Source organism: Equus asinus, chromosome 8 (genome assembly GCF_041296235.1).
Source record: "Equus asinus isolate D_3611 breed Donkey chromosome 8, EquAss-T2T_v2, whole genome shotgun sequence".
NCBI lineage: Eukaryota > Metazoa > Chordata > Mammalia > Perissodactyla > Equidae > Equus > Equus asinus.
This window is the reverse complement of record NC_091797.1, coordinates 14,790,885-14,816,897: the sequence shown is the minus strand read 5'-3', so window position 1 is coordinate 14,816,897 and position 26,013 is coordinate 14,790,885. Positions and strand designations below refer to the sequence as shown.

Here is a 26,013-nt window from a genome sequence, read left to right as displayed (position 1 = left end):
TCAGGTACCGTTCATACCAAGTCGTTCAATCCTGGAAAGACCCCCAGTGATTGATACTATTACTGCCTCCATTTTACAGATGAGGAAACTGAGGCAGGCAGAGTTTGATTAACTCGCCCCACATCCTGAAGCAGGAGACTGCTGAGCCAGGATAGAAACCCAGGGCATCCTCCTCCAGAATCACCAGTCTATTGCCTTCACCTTTGAAAACTTCCCAGAATGTTCTCCTGGGAACTTCAAAGGAAGGAAAGAGAGGTGCACATCCTTTCTGAGGGCCATGGTGAGAGGATCAAAATGGATTCTGCTTTGAGTTCCTCAGAACCGTGACATACCTAAAGCAGCTTCCAGCTCCCAAAGACCCACACCTCTATGGAGAATGTGTATGATGAGAGAGGAAGAAAGAAATGAGTTAAAAGGAAGAAAAGGAGCTTGAGGGAATCCACTAGATTGTTTGGGTTTTTTTCAGAAAATGCACCCTCTTCCCACATGATCATTCCTATCTTCCCTCCCCTAACCATTTCACTCCTTCACCCCAACCCAAATGGATGTCTAGACCTTCATCTGCAAAATAATCTTTGACCACAAGGTGGCAGTATGCAATGTAAAAATGCCTTGTTAAGACATTTTCTCTGGCTACAAACACTTCTGTGAAGTAATTTGGTTCTTAAGCCATAATATAAGAATACAATTCTATAGAATGCTTTGAAGCTATTTTCCATGGTGTTAATGAAGTTAAATTTTCAGGCAGAACCATTCTGCATTCAGGGTGAGATTTAAACAAATTCTACAATTTTCAAGTTAAAAAACATCTCATTTTCAGTTTACATTCATCTAGCCAAAGGCTGCTGCTGTTTTATCAGCACCAGAAGAGGCTCATACCTGCAAACTAGTATTTCACAGAAGGAAAGATAAGAACTCCTGGGAAATGTGACACACCAATGAATGAATGAATGAATGCCTGGGTTACCTGCAGAGATCTGCTGATCCAAGGGGTCTCGAATCTCAGTGAATACATCTCTTGATCCAAGAGCAGAGCCATCCAGCCATAACGGTTAGACAATGTGTCCCACACGTAATTGACAGTGGTTGTCTTATTTCTGCTGTCCGTCATAGTTAAATCATAAGAAACATCCGGAGCATTAGCTCTAGGGTGATTTAAAACAAAAAAAATGGGTTTTAAGTTACTTGTCCATTCTGGATCTAATGCATTCCTCTTCCATCCGTTGTAATTCATCTTCTATTCTCCCCATCTGTCTCAGGTCGTCTTTGTCTGTGTGTACTGAGGTTTTCAAAACAGCCCAGTGAGAAAGTGCCACTGGATTGTCTGTGCTTTACGCTGGCCTGGTGGATTAGAGATAGTAACACTCAGATCTGAGGACTCTAATAAATGCCATCTTAATGAGTTCATATAGGCCAGGACTATACACCGTTATTTTAAAAAGGAATGTCCACGGCCAGAAGTTTGCCATAGACCAGGTTTATCAGCAGCAGAAAACGTACTATGTTGGTAAATAGATATTCCTGTGGGAAGCAATGACTGAGACCCAGAACCCGAAGTGCCTCGACTCTCAGAAGCCCATCTCCAACTGCCCAGCACAAATGGTTGGGAAGCCTTCCCTGGAGTGAAGAGGGAACCTGGCTCCTCTCCCTGGGCTTGCATAATGCCCAGGGCTCCCCGCTACTACCACACCTAAGTGTTGTTGAGTTTGCTTTTTTGTTTGTTAACATAGATTGTGAGATCCTCAAGTTAGAGATATTTTCTCCTTTTTGGTATCCCGTATCCTGGCATATGGCCCTGCCCACAGTGGGCACTCAAATCGTGTGTGTTCTGTGAAGAATGCAGGCGTGAGCTCTCCCTAACGCAGTTGGTGCCGATTCTCTAATTTACACGAAGCGTTTCTAGAAGATCTGCATTTTACCAAATGAGGAAACTGAGGCACAGTATGGCAAAAGTATTATGTGAATGTCACAGGCAGAACTAGAAATTTTTAAATTTCTACAAATTTTTCTACGTAGCTCATCCCAGAAAGTGATTTTTAACAGTTCACTAGAACATAAATAGATTTAACCACATGCTAAGATCCTCAAAGAAAGCCAAAGTGGACAGAAAAAATAAAGCAAAAGTAAAAAAAACAAAAAATCAATACACATTATGACCGTCCTTCCCTCTTTGGTTTAGTTTTCACGAGAATCTTTAACTGTGGCATTTTGCTGCAGGCAGATAATTAAATTCTCAAAGTAGAGGGAAAGGAGACAAGGAGGATGTTGGGTTTTCAAAGTGCGGTGCGGCATGAGCAAATCCGAAGGCGATTTACAATCCAGTGGCATATTATAAAAGGAAACTGTTTTTACTGTTAAATGCCTGGGCTCTTTGGTCAAATGGGTGTAAATTGGAAATCTACATCTGTGTGCACTAGGTGTATGAACTTGGGCAAATTACTGACCTCCTTTAAGCTTTAATTTGCTTTTCTTTTTTAAATGGAGGCAACAAGAGCGTGTATCTCATAAGCTACTAGAAAACTCAAAGCGATAATCTATATAAAGTATTCAGTAACCATCCCCAAGTCCAACAACATCTACCTACAACTCATCTAAGAAAGAACCTCAGATGTGCCAGATCTGCCATTCTGTCCTACGTGTTTCAGTGTCTAGAGGTTTATCCAGAATGTTTGGTCATTTGAAAACCTTTCACGGGGCCAGCCCAGTGGCGCAGCGATTAAGTGCACACGTTCCGCTTCGGCGGCCCAGAGTTCGCCAGTTCGAATCCCAGGTGTGGACATGGCACTGCTTGGCAAGCCGTGCTGTGGTAGGCATCCCACATATAAAAAAGTAGAGGAAGATGGGCACGGATGTTAGCTCAGGACCAGTCTTCCTCAGCAAAAAGAGGAGGATTGGCAGATGTTAGCTCAGGTCTAGTCTTCCTCAAAAAAAAAATAAATAATAAATAATAATAATAAAAAAGAAAACCTTTCAGGATACAGAGCCTTGGTCCTGGCCATGTAGCACTTGACACATATTTCTTGTAAGGTCAAATGCCTTTGTTTCATCTGCTAATTAATAAAATGAAAGGGATGAAAAATGCTCAGGGCATTTGGAATAGAACTACTCTTCCCCCAGCCTTCCTTACGCAGCGTTCACTGAAACTAGAAATCTTGGGGTGGGGGACTTCTTCCTCTCTCTGCGCCTGGGATACTGAGAGCATGTTTCATAAGTCTTTCAGGATTTAAATTGGAACTAAAGGACAATCCTCAACTCATATTCTTAGAATCAGACTGGACATGCGGGTCATCTGTTCAAACTTCCAGTCCGTTACAGGAATTTCCTCCATATTCTAACCTGTCCCTCCTTCTAGTTAAGGGGCATTCACATCCTCAAATTCCTCCTCTGTTTATGGAATTTATTTTTAAATTTTAATATTTAGACTAGCTTTAAAAGCTTAGTTTTCTTCCTTGTATTTTCCAGCCATTTGTCCTCCATAGTCATGGCTCCCTCTTCCCTTGACTGAAACGATGCCTCAGAGTCCCAGGAGATCATCCAGCACAATTTGGACCAGCTAATATATATAATGAATAAATATAGGCTTCTGGGAAATGATTGTAAAGCAAATGTGCTAAGAAAAGAGAATTTGGAACCAAGAAATACCACAGATGTAGATAAGTTGGCTGTGGTAGGTACCATGGTTGGTATATAAGGTGGGATTCCCCACAGTCCGGAAAATGATTCTGAGAGTTTCAGGTTCTGAAAGTGCATGCTTTCAGCTTTCGCAGAGATATATGGGCTCTGGAAAATGAATCACAAGACCTAAATCCAAGAGACACTAATTGATAAATCAGAATTTCCATTTAATAATTCACAGTAAAAAATAAAACTGCCTTTCACATAGTAGGTATTCAATAAACATTTGTTGAATGAGTAAACAAGTGTTAAATGGACTAGACCACTGCAACGAACTGCTTAGGGATGTTTCTTCCCAACAGTGAAGTTTACCCGGAAAACCACATGAGTGTCAGGAGATTTCCTGTAAACTTATTATTCGAAGGAGATAAGCAGTTGATCACAAGTTATCAGAACTTGACAGTCAACCCCGAATCAACAGGATATTTGCCAACAGGCCTTAAAATCTTACATTTAGTGGTCAGAAAACCTTTCCTGGGCATATACAAGCAATCTACACTAATAGTAGGCCCTGGTTTGAGACTTCCTTATGAACTTATGTCTCTTTTATCCTAGTCAAGTGCTCTCAATTAAACCACTTTTACAAATAGTTTTTTTTTAACTATAGACCAAAAGAAGAATTCTTTTTGTTCAAATGCAACCATCTGTTCATATTGAATTCCTCCAACCTATACTTTGTCACTCATTTTGCCTTACCAACCTATATTTTGTCACTCACTTTAAGATATCATATTTCCAGAAAAGCTTCCTCATTCCAGCAGTGTGGCCCCAAGAATCCCCCGGCCACTTTGATTAGACTTAATTATTTCTCAAATTTCCATCAGTGTCACAGTTATAAATCAATTTTTAGGACATGATTTCTTCTGGTTCAGTTTCTACAAATTCTTATTTCAATGGTTGAAGGAGTCACCTTTCAGATCATACCACCCAATTTCTGAAGGCCCTTGTCAACATGACCCGCTAAATGCTAAGAATTTTTCAAGTCTATTCATCTTTGGGACTTTTGTACCTTCCTTTTGATGCCTTCTTCTTCCAACCAGCATCCAGTAACCTGATGCTAACCCCTTCATCAACCAGAGACCCACCATGGCACATCGTGATCCTAAATTATCTTCTCCTCCTCCTTCTTCTTGCATTGCCCTGATCCTATCAGGCCACCCTATCCATCTCAACCCAGGCTTATGTGGGATGTAATTGCACAGGCACTCATGTGCAGCACCAGCTTTCTGTGGTGCAATACTGGTACAGAAGGAGGTTATCACGTATACCTTTATCACAGCTGGTAGTGGAAAGGGTTATATGGTGCGCTCGGAAAAGCAAATCAAAATGTAAAAGACCCATCTCCCAGTAAGCAAGATGCCTTCAGTTGACCATCACCGGGGGCCAAAAATTCCGAGTCAAATCAGCTCCCATCCTTCTAGGCCAAATGCCAGCAGTGACAGTGGTGGGCTCTTCTGAAAAGCACCAAAAGAACATCAAGCATCGAAGAACACCATGAAGAGAATTTACCAACCATAATTACTACAATTTTTGCTTGCCCTAAATAGCCACCAATCTCCCTCTCTTTACTTTTAATGAAGCAAAGGAACACAAAAGTGTTTCTAATTTGGAGGAGCCAAGGGAGTCTGCATGGGCCATTAGCAGCAGAGAGCTTCATTACTACGGGAAGAAGTCTCTCCCTGAACTTCTCATGGCTTTATGTGCAAGAAATCAGGAGGCAACCGGTCCATTTTAAATGTTAACCCTTACCTCAGCGTCAGCAACAGCTCGTATACACAATCAAAAAGACAACAGGACTACGAGCCTTCCCTGTCCTGTGCAGTGTCTTAATTTTTGTTCTTTTTTTTTGTTTAATAACCAAGGCTGTTTTTAATTGAGACATATTCCTCTAGAAATATAGCACTATCTCTCCATAAAACTTCCCAGCTTAAGTACCAATTTACAATCCTAGTTGCGTAAACAGTTACGTCATTTAGTGCCCCTGCACTGTGCAGAACTGTTGAATGTATACTGCTTAGAAAGGATTTGTTAGGCAATCAGCAATACCAGTGAGAATAAGTATTAACTCCCATTTTTGTGTTTACCGTTAGCTTACTCTTCCTCAGAGTCCATATCTCTGTGTATTAAGACAAACACTGTCTTGAGCTCTAAATGCTCTAAATTCAGAACAATTGTGAAATAAACCCTTTATAATGACACACTTCCTAAGCCAGACACATCACAATAACCAGCCCCAAAAGGTGCTGCTAGCATCTATTGAAGGTTAGTGCTTGCTGTTGTCACTCTCATCTTTCACTGCACAAAGAGGACAAAGTCAAAATTTTGAGCACAACCAACAAATTTTTGCAACACAGCTTGCTTGGGCATCTTTTTAAAATACACTAGGCTCACAGAGAGAAAGGGCCATTATCCTACCTGTTGACCTGTCGTCATCTAGTGCTATTTTACATGTAGCAGTAATGGTTGTTTGACATATGCCCTTATTAATTGAGAAGCACTTAAATATTTCTCCTTCTGAGTAAGAGGAAAGAAATCACAACACTCAGCCTTCCCCCTCAACTTTTAACAATCCTTAAATTCACATACGAAATACAGCTGGTAGGGAGAGAGGCAAGCCAGATGATTAAATAATCCTCGTGTGTCTGGCAGGAGCACCCAACACCACTCCTCCATGACTTTGCCAGTGTATATTTCTGTTTATCCTTTTTCATAGTTGGCTAAAGCAGTAATAACTTATTGTAGAGAAGCCCCAGAATCAACCTAGCATCTCCTCAAAAGTAGCGTCTATGGTTTTTGTAACACACTTGGGACAATGCTTCTTGCTTATTCTATCTTAATCCATGAAGAGAAGCAAGAGATTCTATCATCCTGCTTAGATGGTCCTTCATACACTATTGCATCTCTTCTCTTGATCTGTTGACTCCAGCTGGAATGGCTGCCTCAGCACATGAGAATACCACCACCAGAGCTTACAACCCCAAGGTAGACAACTACCTGTCAGGAATATCAGAAAATGATTTTATGTATCAGGTAGGGAGTTAGACTAAGAAGTGTATCTTCCCTTTTATATATATATATATATATATATATATATATATATACACACACACCTGGTGCTGTGGTGGAGCCGACTGACACCTGCTCATGAGCTAATTGTCAGCCCCTCTTCCCAACGCCATGATGGTAGCCTACATAGGTCATGTAAGAGTATTTTCACCACGGAATTAGGCAAATACCACAAGTTAGGGCTTTTTATTCTAGAGAGCTAGTTGCTAAACATTTACCAGCACATTACTGGACCCCTTTATGATTCATAAAATTTCATAACCATGTAGTACTGATGCTTTCCTCAGTTTGGGGTTCACTAAGACTTTTAGATCTTTTTTCTATTTGCTTCTGTAACCTCTGCTGCCAAGAAAGGATAACACTTCTTGGAATTTTCCTGTCTCACATGGGTTTTTTTCTTGAGGACTGAAAAGATACTATTAGTGATGCTGTGCCTCTTTATCCCTAGGAAGGAGAGTTAGGCGATTATTAAAGGGAAAGCTAGGCCAAAATTTCCATTTGAACTCTTCTTTACTTTTGCATTCACAGAGGCAGGGGGTGCCTCATACTTTGAACACTGACACATTAAGAGCAGTTGCATAGGTGAAAACTGAACGCTAGCACTACAGGAGAGGATATTAAGCACGATCTAAGACTCAAGGTGATCAACAAGAACATTAACCTTGTCTTTTCCAGGAGAAGCAGGAAGGAAGAAACAGAAGGTATTGGGGCACAATGAACCAAAGACTGTCCTGAATGACTCCAGAGTCTATGACTCCCTGGGAGGTTTTGCTGGATCGGGACAACTTCATGTGACTATTGGAAAGTATTCCCTATTTTTCAAGAATAGGATTGAGTTACATTTAAGCAAACTTAATTCCCTTGCCAGGCATTTGTTTCTCAGAAACATAATAATCTATAGTATTTTATTAAATTAGCAGGATGTTTATATGTTGTTTTGTACATCACAAACGTAGAGACTTCTTAAAGACAACATTTATTGGGCACTTACTACATACCAGGCAATGATCCTGTGAGATAAATACCATTATGCCTGTTTTACTGATGTGAGAACTGAAGCAGAAAGAGGGGAAGTAACTTGCCCAAAGGAGTACACCTAGGAAGTGGGGGTGGGGGGGCTCTGACTTGTACCCACAAATGATTCTCAATCACTTCTCTATTCTTCAGTGTTTGAAAAATAACTTTAAATATATATATATGTCCTGACTTTATTTTATATACATCCTATAAAAAGTTAGAAGGACTGGTTTGTCAACCAACAACATCTCACAAACTCTTTTCATTCCCCCACACTCAATCCAGTCAATAATTGGAAGACAGATCAAGGTTTGATTTTTAATCTGAATAAGTCTATGACCACTGAAGGTTATAGAGCGCTCTAGACCAAAAAGAATAATAACAATTCCCAGGCGGTAATTGTGAGCACTGAGTGCTCATTCTCCTCATCACAGTTCTATGCAGCTACACCACCAAGGCAAGAAGACAATTGCAAATGTAGGTGAACTGCTGACTCAGTAGGGGTGGGGTAGGGGTATAGCAGAGAAGGAGAAAGGATCAGCTGTTAAAATAAATCATCTGGTCAACGGGTAGCCCCAGGAAAGCAAAGCCTAGAAGACATTATGAAAGGACATTCTTAAGTATTAGACATTCCCAGGAATTTTAGAAATAAAGACTGAGAATAGCATTTTAATTTTGGGTCTTCTGAAGAAAGATTGAGTGCCATGGACTCTTTATAAGTATGTCCTAAGAGAAATGGACAATAAGGATGCTAGAGGAAGATTCTGGGGTGCCCATAATTTTTTTATTTATATTCATTTATTCAATACTAATTTTATTAAGTTACTATGTGTTCAAGGTGGTATTGTACACTAAAATACAAACACACACACACACAAGAACACTATCTTGTCCTATTTACCATGCATGAGAAGAGAGGGACAAATTATAGAGCTATGCAGGAGCTATGAGTGTTGGTTAGAGCAGGTATAGAAAGCCAGCACACAGCAGGGAGACCAAAACCTGTGCAGGAAGCTCAGGGAAGCTTACCAGAGAAAATGACCTTCGTGCTGAGTTCATGAAAGCTGAACCTTATGAATTGAAAGACCCAAAGAAGTGTGGCTGAGGCATAAAATGCTGGGAAGGGAGGGCAGGGTGCTGAGAGATGATGCTGAACTAGAAACAAGGAGCAGGTCATGAAGGGCCCATGAGACATTAAGGAAGGTTGACTTTCTTCAGGAGGCAATAGGAAGCCATTAAAAAGTTTCAAGCAAGAGAAGGAATGAATGGCAAGACCAGATCTGCATTTATCAAGTTTAAGGATAGGAGCACAGCAAGGCAGCAAGCTAAGAAGCTGCCGTGATTATGCAGGTGAGAGGTGATAATGGCCTGGACTAGAGAGGGCAAGCTGGGAAGGAGAGAAGTAGGAAGACTCAAGAGGGATTTTTTAAGGAGGTTAAATGGACTGGACTTAGTAGGTGACTTATGGAGAAATGAGGTAAGAAGATGAGTCAAGGGTGACTCCATGTTTCTGGTTTAGATAATTGAAGCATTTGCCTCAACACCTAGGGATTCTGAACACCCAGGGAGGAACGGATTTATGGACAAAGACCATAAGTTCAATTTTGACAAGTGGAGTTTGAGATGGCTGTTAAACACTCTAGAGGAAATACTGAAAGCATTGCTCTTCAATAGAAACACAATGCAAGCCATAAATGCAAGCCACAAACATAATCTTAAATTTTACAGAGGCCACATTTAAAAAGTGAAAAGAAACGGGTGAAATTAATTTTAATAATATATTAAACCCAATATACCCAAAATATTATCATTTCAACGTAATCAATATAAACAAACTATTGAGATATTTTACATTCTTTTTTTCCTACAAAGTCTTAGAAATATGGTGTATAATTTACACTTACAGCACATCTCAATTTGGATGAGCCACGTTTCAAGTGTTCATTAGCCACATGTGGCTAGTGGCCACAATACTGGACAGTGCAGATACTAAGGTGAGTTGGATAAATGGGTCTGGAGTTCAGTAGAGCAGTGTAAACTGGAGGGAAAAAGTCTGGAATGATCAGTGAATGTGAACTGAGGCTGTGAAATAATCCAGATCACTTGGGAAGAGTATGACTTGAGATGAAAGGAAAGCTCCTCACAGAACCCTAAGGAACACTAGCATTTAAGGGACAGGGAGAAGAGCTGACAAAGGAGACCTAGAATCAACACGCAAAGACCTATGGGTAATATTATCTGTGTTCCATGTAATTATCACTATACAGAAGAAAATAGAAGAAATTTGGGGATCAATAAATCCAAGAACTGTGTGAGGTACGTCATCATTATGAGACCTCCAGAGAAAATGGTCACTGATATTTTTCTGAAATGAGATTCTGACTTACATTGGTAGGGCTACCGCCACCCATGTCTTATCAGGAAGGATGGGGTTGGTAGAATGAGACTAGTAGAAACAGAAGCTAGGAAAGGAAACGATCCAGAACACCTGTGGCTCCTAAAGAGAGCACGTTCTTAGAACTGGTGATTGAGAGAGAGAACAATATAAAGCAGCACTCATGCTGATCAAGCATGTTGTCACTTTAACAAAACACAAATTAGATTCTGCCTTGTAGAGGGTGGGAATTTTTTCTTCACCTCACTGTTAAACATTATCACCAACTTCAAATATTTATATACCTCTGTCAACCCACCTGGCAGGGTTGAGTCAAAGGGCGCTATAAAATAGGAAGTGCCACCAATAAGGGCACCCATCAGACTTAAATAAGGTAGTAAGGCACAGGGACAGAAGGTCACCAACGCCAAACAAAGAACTCACAGTGAAAATGGACCAGAGAGATGGCCTTCCAAGGAAGAAATCACACTCCAACCACTTGGCTGTTAGCCAGCGGGCAATGGGGTGCCTTGTTTACGCAGCTATGTAAGGCCTCACACCCTGCCCTCTGGAGACTTTGTGCTGAGGGAGGAGGATGAGTGAGGACAGCAGGGTGCTTGTGCCATATCACATCTCCATCAACATGCAACCCCAAAAGATCATGACTGTGAGAGCTTTGTAAATCAACTCTTAGGGTGCTTGCTCCAGGGCAAACAGCACAACAAATTAATCCTTTCTCCATGAAATGCAGCAAAGTTTGTATCTATGCTGAATTCAAATTGCTCATTAGTTCTGACATGCTCCTAATGAGGTTATAATGCTCTGGGACAAAGATCAAGTCACTGAGCACAAATAGCTAAGGATAGAATCGTAGAAAGAGAAAGTTAGAAGGACCTCAGAGCAGTGCTTCTAAAACTACCCTAAATCACCTGGGGATTCTGATTCAGGATGTCTAGGGTGGAGCCTGAGAGTCCCCGGGCCAAACAAGCTCCCAGGTGATGTTGATGCACTTTGACAAGCAAGGTCTTAGAGACCATCTCGTCCAATCCTCTTCTCCTGGGGTGAGGACACTGGGGCCAAGAGATATATTTGGGAGCAAGCTGAGACTTCCCCTGAGGCTAATTTGGGGTAGTTGGGCATTTGTCCATAGACCTGGGAGTCAACCCCAAAATTTTTAAATAGAAGCCTAGGAAGGAAGGTGACTAACCATCCTGGCTTTCTCAAAACTGGAGGGCTTTCTGGGCCATGAGATTTTCTATTTTAAAACCAGGAAATTTCCAGACAAACCAAGACACATTTTCCACCCTAATAGGAGCCTTTGAATCTGAGAAGATCATATCAGGATTATTGTCTTTTTGACCTCGTCAGTCCCTGAGTGCTGGATCATGACCTGCTGCCAAGGTAAGCAGCTAAGTATCCTGTCTCAAAGATCTCCAAGAACAGACACTCAGACGGTTCAGCTACAGAGCCTTCTCACACCACATTGCTACATGCCTCTCTAACAGACGGTCTCCCAGTAGGTCTCAAAGTAAGGTATAAAAAAGGAGTACCAAAACCACAGAGAAATAAATATCACACAAGCACCTACTGTTCTTTGTAACTACATGAATCTGTTTCAATTTTCCTCATTTGAAAAAATGCATATAAGAAATAAATCACTAACTTTTACAAATCTCAAAATATCCATTAAAACTTCTTTGGTAAAATCACTAAAATAACAATAAAAATCAGGATGCATCCCTGAGAATGAAAAAAATAAGTCATGCTCTGCACACTCCCAATGGTTAGAAATGAGAATATATGCCTCCACATTGCTATGTTGCTCACTGGAATTGAACCTGTTAACATTAGACAGAATAATAAACAGTCTTGGAAAGCCAAAGGGGGAAATTTTCAGACTATTCAATGCTAGCAGTGTATTAGTAAGGCTTCTAAAACAGAATGTCAAGATACTGATTCCATATGCATTCAAAATGCAGAGTGAGTGCAATCCTGACCACATTGACTCACTCTCTGGAGTTTACCTGTTGAAATAAGATGCTCACATGGTCTGGCTGAATCATTTGACTTAATATTCATGCACTTAAAACAAAGAAAGGACAGAAATGTGACTAAATATATACAATGCATTTGAAATAGGTAAAAGAACCCTAGACACTCAGCAATCATTACCTGGAAATTAAAGAGGGCAGAAGCAAGCCTGTTATGCATTATAAACAGCCCAGCTGCTCACTTAATGGTAGTTTGAGTAGCATAACCAAGGAGTCCTTGGTCCAATATTAATAGGAAATGTTTTGTACGAATCCAATAGTTCATGAAATTAACAACGAAAATGAACTGGAGGGAAGCAACTTTGCAAGTAATAGGAAGGCATCAGCAATTGCTTCCCTGGAGCGTCTTGAACACTTAAAAAGAGCTTAAGGAGAGTATGTGTATATAAATGAGAATGGACATTATTGGAATTTTTTAATAATACTTTTATTTTAAATAAATTTAAAATTATCTGTTGGTTGTAAGTCTTTTCAATAGGAAGCTATTAGCTCAAAATGTCAATGAGAGGTCAAGGGCTATGAGATCTGATCTAGTGATATTGAGAGTTAGCTGCCATTTGGAGCAGCCTAAAACTACCATAAACTTGTGATTTGACAGCTGTCAGAATCATTCCCACACCACTTTTGTAGAACTTAATTAGAATCTAAAAAACAACGTCCCTTCTACAAACATCAATGGTCTGAACGATATATGCATGCGCATTGGCAAGCTAAAATGTACCGTTAATTCAACTTACAAGCCAATAGACATACGATGAAAAAGAACATCCTCTCCACAGACGCTGCCAGAGACAACCTGACTGAAGCTGGTATTCACCCAACAAGAAGCTGAAAGTGTTTCCATAAAAGCAAGAATGTGACTTCTATTTTTGCCAGACAGAGACCCATCCAGGTCTTCCAAAATTGCTGCATGAGCAAACGGAAATGCAACTAAGTTTGGAGAGTTTGTAAACTTCAACTGGTTGGTCTTCACAGTAAATCCACCTACAAGTCAAAAGATGGAAAGACAGTTACACAATAGTACAAAAGACTATCGTAACAAATGGCAGCTGAATTCACGGGATATTTTCAATACTTTAAATTGCATATTTATACACTTTTACAATTCACTCATTCATTCAAGAAAAAACATATTATGAGTGGTTACTGTATGCCAGGCTCTGTGGTATGTGCTGGAGATGCAGAGGGAAACAAGAGCAGTACCAGCTCCGCCTTTGTGCACACTGTGTTCTAGCACAGTGATTCTCAACCAGTGGTGGTCTTGTCCCCTGGGGAACACTGGCACCATTTGGAATCATTTTTGGCTGTCACAACTGGGTGGATGGCAGTGCTATTGGCATGTGAGTAGAGGCAGAGATGCTGCTAACCATTCTACCATGCACAGGGCAATCCCCACAACAAAAAATTATCCAGCCCCAAATGCCAACAGTGCCAAGGGTGAGAAACCGTTGTCTAGTGGGAAATAGAGGCATAGAACACCAATTTACTTATCCCTAAATACTAAAGTGCTACGGGTTAGTCTTTCAACCTTTCTGCTCCAGCTCTTCTATGTGAGTCCAACCCCACCTCTTACATGATTTATAATCTAAACATTTACACTCAAAAGCAATATTCAATCAATCATGTGGGCAAATAGCAAGAGTAACACACTTTTAAGTACAACTCTAGGGCAGCACTCCTTAGCAGTCTTTCCCTCACACCAGCTCCATGTGATTCACTGGCAGTACTGTTAGTCCAGTTGCCCAGGTCTTCTAATACACACACCCTTGTCGTTAAAATTTAAAAGTTCAGTACACATCTCTCAGTACATATGCTACTGTATTGCTGTATCATGTACACTATAAAATACAGACAAAAAATAAAATTAAAAAATAAGATACAAATAAACAGAGGCCCTAATGCTTTCGTTTTGCATTCCAGTAGAGTCCATGCAGTGACTTAAGTCATGCATTTAAGACTCCGTGATCCCACCTCTTGTAACTTCTTCAGTTCATCTAATACGACAGTCACCTGCTGTCTACAATCCAGTCACGTTGGACTTCTTTGCAATCCCCCAACCACAACTTGCTCTTTGGAACTTCTATTGTCTGCATATGCTGCTCCTAATATCTAGAAACTTTTCCCTGCCTATTCCTCCTTGCGAACTTCCACTCGCCTTTCAAAACCCTGCTCGAGAGAGCAACCTGATGTGACCCCTTCCTTTCTCCCCTATCTCACCTTGTTCAGTCCTCTAGGACTGTACTCATCGCACTCTAGTACAATGGCTTAGACGTCTATTTTTGTGTCTAGATTGAGAGCTTCTGGAAGACAAGAACCATGTGTCATTTCTTTGTACCCTACCCCTAGTTCCTTAAACAGAACCTAGAATAGTCAATTTTTAAACAAATGAAAGAGATGGCTTAGCCAACATCATCCGGTGAGAAGAGATTAGAGCCCATAAGGAGTAGTGTGTTTTTTTTTTGGTGTCTTATGAATGATATGAAACAGTGAAGCTATGAAAGAACTGAGGAATTGTGATCTGAAGTGATTGCCATAAGGCAGTTTTTATTCCTACTATTATTTCTACAATCTTAAATTCAGATGCCACCCAAATAAAAATAATCTTTGGCTCTGCCTATACAGGAAAAGAAAAAAAAAAAGTAAAGTGGAGACTTGCTGATTATTCATTTAATTAAAAAAACAAACAATTATCTAAATTGGTGATTCAAACCACAAGAGCATATTTACTTGAATTACTTGGTTTGTCTGTTTACAGTGATCAAATCAACTAGATTGCTCTCTACTTCTTTTCACCTTGGCCCATGAGTCTGCCAAGGTATTTCTCACCACCTCTGAGATGTGGTTAACAAGTGAACAAGAATTCCTAGGGTTCTCTTTGTGTACACAACAAGTCTTGGGATGCTAAAAACTTCAAATACCTGAACTCTGGCTTTTTCAGGAAAGATTGCATGTGTGTTAATTTATCTATAATTTGGTCCATCCAACTCCATTCATTAATGTAATGCATGAATCTACTGGGCACCAGGCTCCTAGGTACTAATGATAAATCTCTGATCAGGAGAGACATAATCCCTCCTTTATGAAGCTCAGAGGCCAGCAGAGACACAGCACCATATGGGAGTGTGGGAAAGTGTGGAAGAGTTCCCGACATAGGAACCGAGAGCTGCAGGAGCCCCATTGGGATCCCTGGCATCCTCTAGGATTTCTTTTAGGAGATTTGAGCCGCAATTTCTACCGATGCAATCTTATAAGTAAAAGAAATAATGGAATCACAATGGCTTTGCCACTATTTATCACATTTACTTGAGTATTAGCCTTATTTACCATCCGTCTTATCTATTCAAACAACTTACCCTGTCCTCGGGAACAGCCCGAACAGGTCCTGATGGCCACACACTCAGTGAGATCAAAGTTAACAAAGGTTGTGTTAGATACTACCAGTTCCTGCCTTTTGGGAGTTTTGATCCCAGCTGACATACACAGGCTTCCCTGTGATTAAGAAGAGAATAAAAAAGGATAGAAAAATAAGAGGACTGGCCACATGAAATGCAACTTACACTATATGAATGAAAGCAAGAGAATAAAAAGACAAGCTAGGGGCAGGCCCGGTGGGGTAGTGGTTAAGTTTGCCTACTCCGCTTTGCCAGCCCAGGGTTCATGGCTTCAGACCACAGTTGCAGACCCAGCACCACTTATTAAGCTGTGCTGTGGAGGTGTCCCACATACAAAATAGAGGAAGACTGGCACAGATGTTAGCTCAGGGACAATCTTCCTTGAGCAAAAAGAGGAAGATTGGCAACAGATGTTTGCTCAGAGCCAACCTTCCTCACCAAAAAACAAAAGACAATCTAGACTGGGAGAAAATATTTGCAAATCACATATATAACAAAGGATCATGATAAGATATCCTATACACCTATTAGAATGATTAAATAAAAAATAATGACAATACGAGTGCTGATGAGGATAAGGAACAACTGAAACTCTCCTACTATTGCCTGTGAGAATGCAAAGTGGTACAGCTACTGTGGAAAATAGTTTGGCAGTTTCTTATAAAGTTAAACATACTCTTATCATTTGACCTAGCAATTCAGCTCCTATGTATTTACCTGAGGGCAATGAAAGCTTACGTTCATATAAAACGTTACACAAATGGTTATAACAGTTCCATTTGCAGTCACCAAATCTGGGAACAACTCAAATGTCCTTCAACGAGTGAATGGATAAACAAACTGTAGTACATCCTTATAGTGGAAGACTACCCAACAATAATAAGGAATAGAATATTGCTTCTTGCAACAAGTTAGATGAATCCCAAAGACATTTGGGATTGAAAGACCCCAGTCTCAAAGGGTTACATACTATCTGATTCCATTTATATGATTGTTGAAAAGACAAGACTACAGTGACTGAGAATAGATTAGTGATCTCCAGGGGTTATACAGGAGAGGGGGATGAGGCTGCAAGGATGGAGCCCGGGGGAGTTCTGGGTTGTTGCAACTGTTCTGTATCTTGATTGTAGTGGTAGTAGATACATAAATCTATGCATATGTTAAAATTCATAGAACTGTACATCAAAAATGTCAGTTTTACTTATATTATTATAAACAATAAGTATTAAAAAGTCTAAAAAGAAACAAAAACTGATTCCAGGATTTTCCACAAAATCTCTTCAACAAACTTTATCTGATTAAGTTGTTAGTGCCTCACGGTGCCACTGTTAAAAATAATTGTATATCTGAAGATCACCCGAAATTTGTCAGGCATCACTAGCTTGAAAGACGATAATAAAAGAAACAAACAGAAGAAAAGAAACCCGGTGCAGCAAAGCCAGCATAGGAATCATAAGAATACTTAAACATTACCATTAATAACCTCAAAGAAATAAATATACTATTTCCATGAAACAAGGAGAAGAAGCCTAAAAAGGGATTTTTCAGAAAAGAAAAGAGAATGAAAACAGGAGAGCCAAAATAACAAATTCAATAGAAAAAAGCAGGAAAACATCCTAGAAAGTAGAATAAAAAGACAGTTGGAAAATCAGAAAGAAAATTAAGAAGTTTAGAAAAGCAATCCAGGGGGTCCAATATCCAAATAATAGTTCCAAAAAAGAAGAGAAGGAATATATAGAGGAGCAAATTATCAAAGAAATAACTGAAGAAAACTTCCCAGAAGGGAAGGATACGATTTTCCAGCCTGAAAAGACCCACCCACTGCCTAACACAGCGGTTACAACAAAAAGCCACACCAAAGTATCTCATATTAAAATTGTAAAACACCAGGGACAAGGACAAGATCCTAAAAACTTCCAAAGGGGGAAAACTAAAAGATTATCTATAGAAGACCTAGAATCAGAGTATCTTAAAATTATCCAATCTCAAGACTAGAAGCTAGAAGACAATGGACAACTTGACAACTGAAAAACGTCAAGGTAAAATGAACTCCGACCTGGTATTCTATAACCAAAAACCTATCAATAAAGGAGCCTCCATTTTTGGCTCAAAATCTTTACCTCCACAGACCCCCGCTTTGGTAAGAAAGTTACTATAGGCTTTGGTCTAATAAAAAGAGGAGTTAAATCAGAAAGGAAGAAGATGTGGCAATCAGGAGAATGAATTCCAACCTAGGGAGACATGAAGGAAATCTCTAGGATGTTGGTCAAAAGGAATTCCAGGATGTAGCTGTGAAACCCTTCTCCCACACTGTGGGTTCAAGTGTATACGTTTGGGCTTGTTGTTTGGCATTATCCACTAAAGCTAAAGCGATATCCTCTGAACCAGCAATTTTACAACTTGGCATACATTCGACAGAAATGCATGCACATGAACACCAAGAGACATATAGAAGAATGTTCATAATATTAGTATTTGTAATAACCCAAGACTGGAAATGATCAAATGTCCATCAATAGCAACATAGTTCTAAAAAACTGTGGTACAGTCATAAAATGGAATATTACATAATGATTGAAAGAATAAATTATTGCAACATATAAAAACATGGATGAATCCTATGGACATAATGTTGTGCCAAAGAAGCCAAGCATGGAAGAGTTACATGCTCTATAATTCCATTTATATAAAGTTCAAAAACAGATTTGAAATTGATCTATGTTGATAGAAATCTAACTAATTGTTCCCCTTTGGCTGGAGAGCTGGAGGTTGAAGTTGAGTGGGAGGAGGCATGAAGGGGCTTCAGAGGAGTTGGTAATCTTCTATTTCTTGATCTAGGTGGTAGGGACACGCCTTTTGCTTTATAAAAATCCATTGAGCTCTTCATTTGTGATTTGTGCACTTTCCTCCAAAACGTTATATTTCCATGAAACACTTATTTTAAAAACTGGAATAAATACTAGAGAAAAATAACATACAACATGGGAGGGTGAAGAAAAAAATGAAAGGAGTCTAAGGTCCTTGCATCGCTCAGGTAAAGTTTAATAGTGCTGACGTAATTCAGATTTCCTTAAGACAAGCAGACGTTAAAAATTTCAGTGCAATAACTAAAATAATCATAAAAGAATGAATAACTTTCAAATGAGTAAATGTAAAAAAGATACTGTTCAATGCAAGACAAATCACGTTTGGAAAGTAGAAAAAAAGAAACAAAGAAAACTGATTGCAAACTGAAAACACAAAATAAAATGGTAGAAATAAATGCAAATATATGGGAGACATCAGCATGTGGATGGTAATTGAAACCACTAGAGAAAATGAGATTTCTCCCAGGGAGAGCAAGCATATTGAGAAGAGAAGGCACTCTACAACAGGATTTAGAAACCCCAAAGACGAAAGGTCTAAATGGAGGAAGACAAATCCACAAGTGAAAATGGGAAGTAGCCCTTGGAGAAATAGGAGGAAGAACGAAGCAACCCCATCAGGGTCTGTCTGAGTAAGATATTTTTTAAAGTCATATCATCTGCTCAAATTAATTATAACAACAAAAAGACAACCATCCTACAGATACTTCCAAAGTAGAGTGACCATAATCTACACCCAAGTAAAGGCATTTTGAGAGTGTGAAAGGGGATGTTGTTTAGACAGAATTTGAGGACAAGGAGTGAAAACAAACAACACAACCAAACTAGGATGTATAGTGATCGTATAGGGCACCTCCTTTTTTTGCATATTAATGCCATCCTCACTGAAAATTATTCTATCCATTTCAACATAAAGGTAATGTTGAGTGTGAGAGTAGCAACATACACAAGTATGCTGAAAGGAGAAAAAAAAATCCCTTCTAACAAAAAGTTCTTCCAGAAATTACTGTTTGTTTCAAGATATGATTCACTGATAATTGTGTGCCACCAATTATATGTGGGTGGAAGGTCTAAGAACGGATAGGTCAAATTTGCTGAAAATCTTAATTCATAAAGGACTAGCAGGCTCAAAAGATAGAGGCTAAAATCAGAGCTCCACAACCACAGAGAGGTCAGGCATCCTTTTTTTTCTAACAACTGACACACAATTTCATATGGCAATGAAGTGGTTCCCAAGTAAATCTGAGAAATATTGTGTTAAATAAAGATTCAGAGATATTTTTCAGGTATTTCAACCCTCGATTTCCCAGAGCCTTTCAGGTGCTGATATGCAATGCAGATTTCAGGGTTTGGGAGGTATGATAAACAGCATCACTTAAATGTAATTAACCAAAGAATCTTCCTCTCCTAGACGCTCTCTGGGGGCTAGCCTTCCATGGAAAACACTTCAGGGAATACCAGAGTCGGCATTATTACTGGAGTCGGCTCATTGCCAAAGCTCTTTTCCATGTGTAATTAAGAGCGTTTGACCAGGAGTGGGAGGATGTCCAGGAGGCCCAGACTCCACAATACCGGCACGGATCATGGGCTATCATTTGACTTCCCAAAACCTCCACTTACTTACCTGTAAATTCAGGCATTCTAACTATCAACTCTTAGGTAATATTTAGCTCTAAAACTGCACAGTTTTATGATTAGGATGCCTAAGCAGGATCTAGATGTCTCCTAGAACAAACAGACACTTTCCACCCACGGACATTTGTCCTGTACTTACTTATTAAGAGGCTGAGGGACCCTCAGACGCATTGCATTCCTGGTAAGTCCCAGCCCAGGGTATGATTATCTTTTATTATCTCATGAAAAGCACTCTTTTGTTATAATTTATATCTTAATTTATGTCACTCTCCTGTTAATTATGATGTCTATTTAGCATCAATTAAGATGTTGTGACATTAATTTACCAGGACAGTTAGTTACTCGGCTTGATGGGCATTTTGTTTTTAGCATCTTCTCTAAGGTTATTTCTGAGAAATTTCAGGGCCTTGGATCTACCAGTATCACAGACTCTAAATCTGGGTCCCATCCTCTTAAAAACTATTCAGTCTAAAGGAAGAATCATCTCACAAAGTGGTAATCCTTGTAGAGAACAGGAAAATCTGGCAAGTATTTTCCTCCTGAAAAGGATGATTCAAAAGAGATTCAACTAAGTTTGAGAATTCAACATAAGAAAATGCAGCTTACTAAGACAATGATTTTTAATTTCAATATTTATATCTATAGCTATGAAATGATCTCAAGGGAAGTAGAAAAGCCAATAATTGTTTAAATTTCAATTGGTCAGGGCATTCAGGAACTAACCAAAGAGACTGCTCTTTCCTTGGTTCCTAGAAGTACTGTGGGTCTCTTCCATCTATGATTGTTATGACAACATGATACTAATACGCATGTAGCTCTTTTAAAAACAAGAACTTAGAAGACCCATTATAGGTCTGAAGTCTACTGAGACCACTGGTAGCTGTGGACTGCCCTCAAGGAGAACTAGCACTTCTCATCTGGGAAGTCCTCTTTGCCTTGTCTACGATCTGGTACCCTGGTCATGTCGTGGCAGAGAAGTCCTCCATAGTCTGATGTTTATCGTGTAGAAAGCCACACTTTGGCAAGCACTAGAGAATCACCTAAGAAACCCTAGTATACTATAGCAAACAATGTAAATTTATATTACCTTTTTGCAGGGAGGGGTGGTACCCTAAATGGAGTAAGAACCCTATGAACAAAATGTCGATGTAGAAACTTGGAAAACCACAAGGCAGAGAGACAGCATGGAATTGTGCTATTTCACAATCCTTGGGAGGTTCGAGTAAATACCTAAAATTATTAGGTCTATTATTGAATTGGTATGGATAATAATGTGAAATTGCAACCAGAGAAGAATACTGCAAGCTACTCATGACTTTGACTTATATGGACTCATAACATTGAAACTTTGTGTATATTTGAATTTTATTATAAATATCACCACTGTTACAAATAAAAAGCTCCTCCAACTTTTACCAATTAAATACAAGATTCACTAAAGAATGCTGTTAAAATTACATATCCTGGATCACCAGGGAGTCCAGCACATATGATTCTGTTTTGATGGACAGCCTGAAACAACCACACCAAGGCACTTACCTTGTGGGCAAAATGACCAAGTAATAAGCTGTCAGTAACTGAAGTATTTGCATCACTTTCCAAGATGTCAATTCCAAAATCTCGGCATGAATAAATCTGGAAGTTTTTCAGGAGAAGATTGCTACTTCTAAAAATCTATAAAATAATGGCATATGTTATGGCAAAGGTCTGAGGCTTGGTTTTTCTTGCAGACCTGTAGCTTCTTTAATTATTGGTTAAGTATAAATACGAATGCTATCCCATATTTAAGCAGCTTTTGTCCATCAGTATCTATGCAGACATCCCAAAGTTGCCATGAAGTCAGCACTAACTAGTCCCCTTTGGTAACATCCCCTCTGTACTTTTCATTTCTGCTCATGATAATGGATACATTAAAAAGGTCAACGTGAATTTTTCACACATCTAAAATAAATTTGCAGTTGCCAAGTCACACGAAATTGGTGGAGAAAGAGCATCCAAAAACTCCAGTACTTAACATTTTCCTCAGTGTAGTATGTTAACTAACATTGTCAGAAAATTGTAAATATGAAATAAGCCAGTCATTTAGCATGACTACAGACCCAGAATATGTGTTATGTGCATAAATATTTGTGACAACTTGGTAAGTGGGCCCAAACAGGGATCAAATGTTAACGAAATCAGCTTGTTAGAGTTGGAAGCACCTCACCAGTGTGGGGGACAGAGCCTTTGGTTTTTACCTAGCATTGATATTCACTAACTATGTGATCTGGGGCCAGGCACTTAATTTCACCTAGGTCTCGTTTCAATCATCTTTAAAATCAGGGTGGAGGTCAGGACTAGTAATTAACATAAGACAGTCAACCCTTTATTCACTAAGTAGGATCATGTTTACATTCATGTCTTAAAGCAGAAGCTTCCTATTAATTAAGGCCATGGTAGCCTTGACTTATCACAGTATCATGCTTCCCTGTCAATCAGTCTTTGTGCTTGAATTTTCAAGAATTGAGTAACACCTTGCATTTCCTATTGTGTACGCACGGACAGCTTTTATAAAATGATAGATCTTTTGAGACACAAAGGTTTATTTAAATAAAATAGGTATGATCTGAACTGATAATTTGACAACAGTTGTTACCTAATTACAGGCATCAGCACAAGTTCCAGCAAATATATTCAAAAACAGCTAACACCTAGCTTTAGCTAGGGAACCTGGTAATTTTAAAAGGAAACTGACACAATAGCAAAAAGCACCTATTTGTAGTGTGAATAGAGTTTTCATAATGTGCTCATATCTCTCCCTCTGTCCTCTAAAAGAACGCTCTGCATTTATGAGATCTAGTGAGGAGAGGGTATTTTCCTCAACTCTTATAACACACGTATAAAAGGATCAGATTGTCTGAGTTGAATCCAGCAATTCTTAGCTGTGTGACTTTGGCAAGTATTTTACCCCCTACCCAGAGAGTTTTCTCATCTACAGAAGGAAGATAATAATGATGTACCTCGTCCAAATGTTATTAAGATGATTAAATGAGAAAATATCCAAAAATATTAGCCATCAACATCATCAAATAGAGATACATTTGTGTTTATACACAATAGGAATTCTAACTAATGGAATATTCTGTTCAAGGGTCTATATACATGACACTCATGTCTAATGACCAGAATTCAGTCAGATATATCTAATAACGAAAGTTTATGAAATGTAAACACAATGTACTTTTTGATGATGCAGAAGGCACTTCTCAAGTGTTACAGTTTCCAGAGACTTTATTATCAACATCAGTTTATCACCCCCCATCCTGTTTACTAACAATGACAATAATAACAGCTATTATGGTACATCCACGAAGGTCCAGGCACCCTTCTGGGCAGCTCACATGTAGGCATTTATTTAACTATCAAAACAAACTGACCTTCAGGTACTATCACTATTTCCATTTTACAAACAACATAGGAAAAATTAGGATATTTGCCCAAAGTCACACAGATAGGAATTGGGAATATTAGAGAATTTACATGGCTATATACATTGGAGGTTAGTTTGGGATTTTTTTTACCAGCTTTATTAAGATATAATTCACATACTATACAATTCACCCATTTAAAGTTTACAGTTGAAAGGTTTTAGTATATTCATAGATATGTGCAACCATCACCACAGACAATATTAGAACGTTTTCACTTCAAGAAGAAACCCCATATCATTTAGCCCCAAGTAACCATTAATCTTCTCTCCATTTCCATAGATCTCTCTATTCTGGACTTTCACATGAGTGGAATCATATAGTATGTGGTATTTTGTGACTGGTTTCTTTCACTTAGCATAATGTTTTCAAGGTTCATCCGTGTTGTAGCATGGATCAGTACTTCATTGCTTTTTATGGCTGAATAATATTCCATTGTATTGATATACCACACTATATTTAAACATTCATCCATTGGTGAATTTGGGGGTTGTTTCTACCTTTTAGGTATTATGAATAATGCTGCTATAAATATTTGTGTACAAGTTTTTATGTAGATATTTGTTTTTATTTCTCTTGGATATATACCTAGGAGTAGAACGGATGAATAACATGGTATCTTTATGCTTAATCATTTGAGGAACTCTTAGACTGTTTTCTGAAGCAACGAGACTATTTTAAATTCCTTCCAGCAGTGTATGAGAGCTCCAATTTCTCCACATCTTTGCCAATCAACACTTGCTATCATTTTGATTCTAGCCATCCTCGTGGGTGTGAAGCAATATCTCACTGTGGCCTTGATTTACATTTCTCTAATAACTAATTATGTTGAATATCTTTTCAAATGCTTATTAACCATTTGTGTATCTTCTTTGGAGAAACATCTATTCAGATCTTTTACTCATTTTTCAAATTGCATTATTTGTCTTTTAATTGTTGAGTTGTGAGAGTTCTTTATACATCCTAGATAGAAGCCCCTTATCAGATATATGATTTGCAAATATTGTCTCCTATTCGGTAGGTTGTGTTTTCACTTTCTTGATTGGATCCTTTGAAACATTAAAACTTTTAATTTTGATAAAGTCTAACATCTGTTTTTCTTTTGTTGCTTGTTCTTTTGGTGTCATATCTAAGGTCTATTGCTAAATCCAAGGTCATGAAGATTTGCCTCTTTGTTTTCTTCTAAGTGTTTTATAATTTTTTCTCTAACATTTAGGCTTTTGATCCATTTTGAGTCAAATTTTGTAAACAGGATGAGGCAAGGATCAAACTTCATCCTTTTGCACGTTGTTATCCAGTTGTGCCAACACCACTGCATAGTCCTGGCATCCTTGTCAAAAATCAGTTGACCATAGATGTATGGGTTTATTTCTGGACTCTCAATTCTACTCCATTGATCTATTTGTCCATCCTCATGACTGTATCACACTATCTTGATTACTATTGCCTTGTAGGACATTTTGAAATAAGGAAGTGTAAGTTCTCTTACTTTATTCTTCTTTTTCAGGATTGTTTTGGGAGGAGTCACTTTTTAAATTCCCTGTTACCATGTTAATTACTCTCCTCATAAAAGTGAAGTTCCCAAAGCATTCTCATTATTTGAACTTTTTGATTGATTAAATTTGAATGCACAAGAGTTCAGTCAGTCTTTAAGGATCTATGTTTTTCTTTATGGGCTTAGCACTTCTGATTGCAGAACCTGAGAAAATGACTAACAATCACCTTTTGATATTTTTGTTTTATTAGTTTATTTTCTCTAGAACAAGGCTATTCTAGAGCTTGGAGACAGAGTTTAAGCCTCTGCAAGGCATGAACTGCTTCTCTGCATACATGGGCACTCAATAAACTTTCTTACTGGATTTGTCATCCTATATTCATAGTGCTTATGGGAAACAAAGTACTTTATAAAGTTAAATGAGAACAAATACTAAATACAATTAGGATTCTTTCTGTTAGCTAAACTAATTATATATTTTGGGGTTTTCCCCATTCACAATTGTCTTCCTCTTGTTGCATATATCAAATAAATGTCTTTTGTGTGTGTGTCTGTGAGGAAAATTGGCCTTGAATTAACATCTGTTGCCAATCCTCCTCTTTTTGCTTGAGGAAGGCCATTGCTGAGCTAACATCTGTGCCAATCTTCCTCTGTTTTATGTGGGACACCACCACAGCAAGCCTCGATGAGCAGTGCTAGGTCTGCGCCCAGGATCTAAACTTGTGAACCCTGGGTCACCAAAGCAGAGCACATGAACTTAACCACTGTGCCACTGGGCCAGTCCCATGTCTGACTTTTTTTATTGAGACTTAATTATATGTTTTCATTCTATTTGTTAAATGCCCTGTAAACATATTTCTTTATCAATGTATCTTAGGCTCCAGATTTCCAAGTGCCAGAGACCAAGTATATGTAACTTTCTCTGTGTAGCCCAAAAAGTGATCCTGGATGGTTTTTACATGTTGCTGTTAACAGTG

At 38.8% G+C, this 26,013-nt stretch overlaps 1 protein-coding gene across 10 annotated transcripts in view; it reads right to left on the bottom strand.

Moving 5' to 3' along the window:
• PKHD1 (PKHD1 ciliary IPT domain containing fibrocystin/polyductin) overlaps positions 1-26,013 on the bottom strand; it is a 416,955-nt gene that overhangs the window by 204,078 nt on the left and 186,864 nt on the right. For all 10 annotated transcript variants that reach the window (XR_006532025.2, XM_044776842.2, XM_044776843.2 and 7 more), the window contains 4 exons: positions 21,614-21,748; positions 15,537-15,672; positions 12,921-13,167; positions 968-1,145 (listed from right to left, as the gene is read on the bottom strand). Coding sequence is in view for 9 of the 10 variants with exons in the window: in XM_044776842.2 (XP_044632777.2) it covers positions 968-1,145; positions 12,921-13,167; positions 15,537-15,672; positions 21,614-21,748 (696 nt within the window). In the remaining variant the exon portion in view is untranslated. The remainder of the gene's footprint in view (positions 1-967; positions 1,146-12,920; positions 13,168-15,536; positions 15,673-21,613; positions 21,749-26,013) is intronic.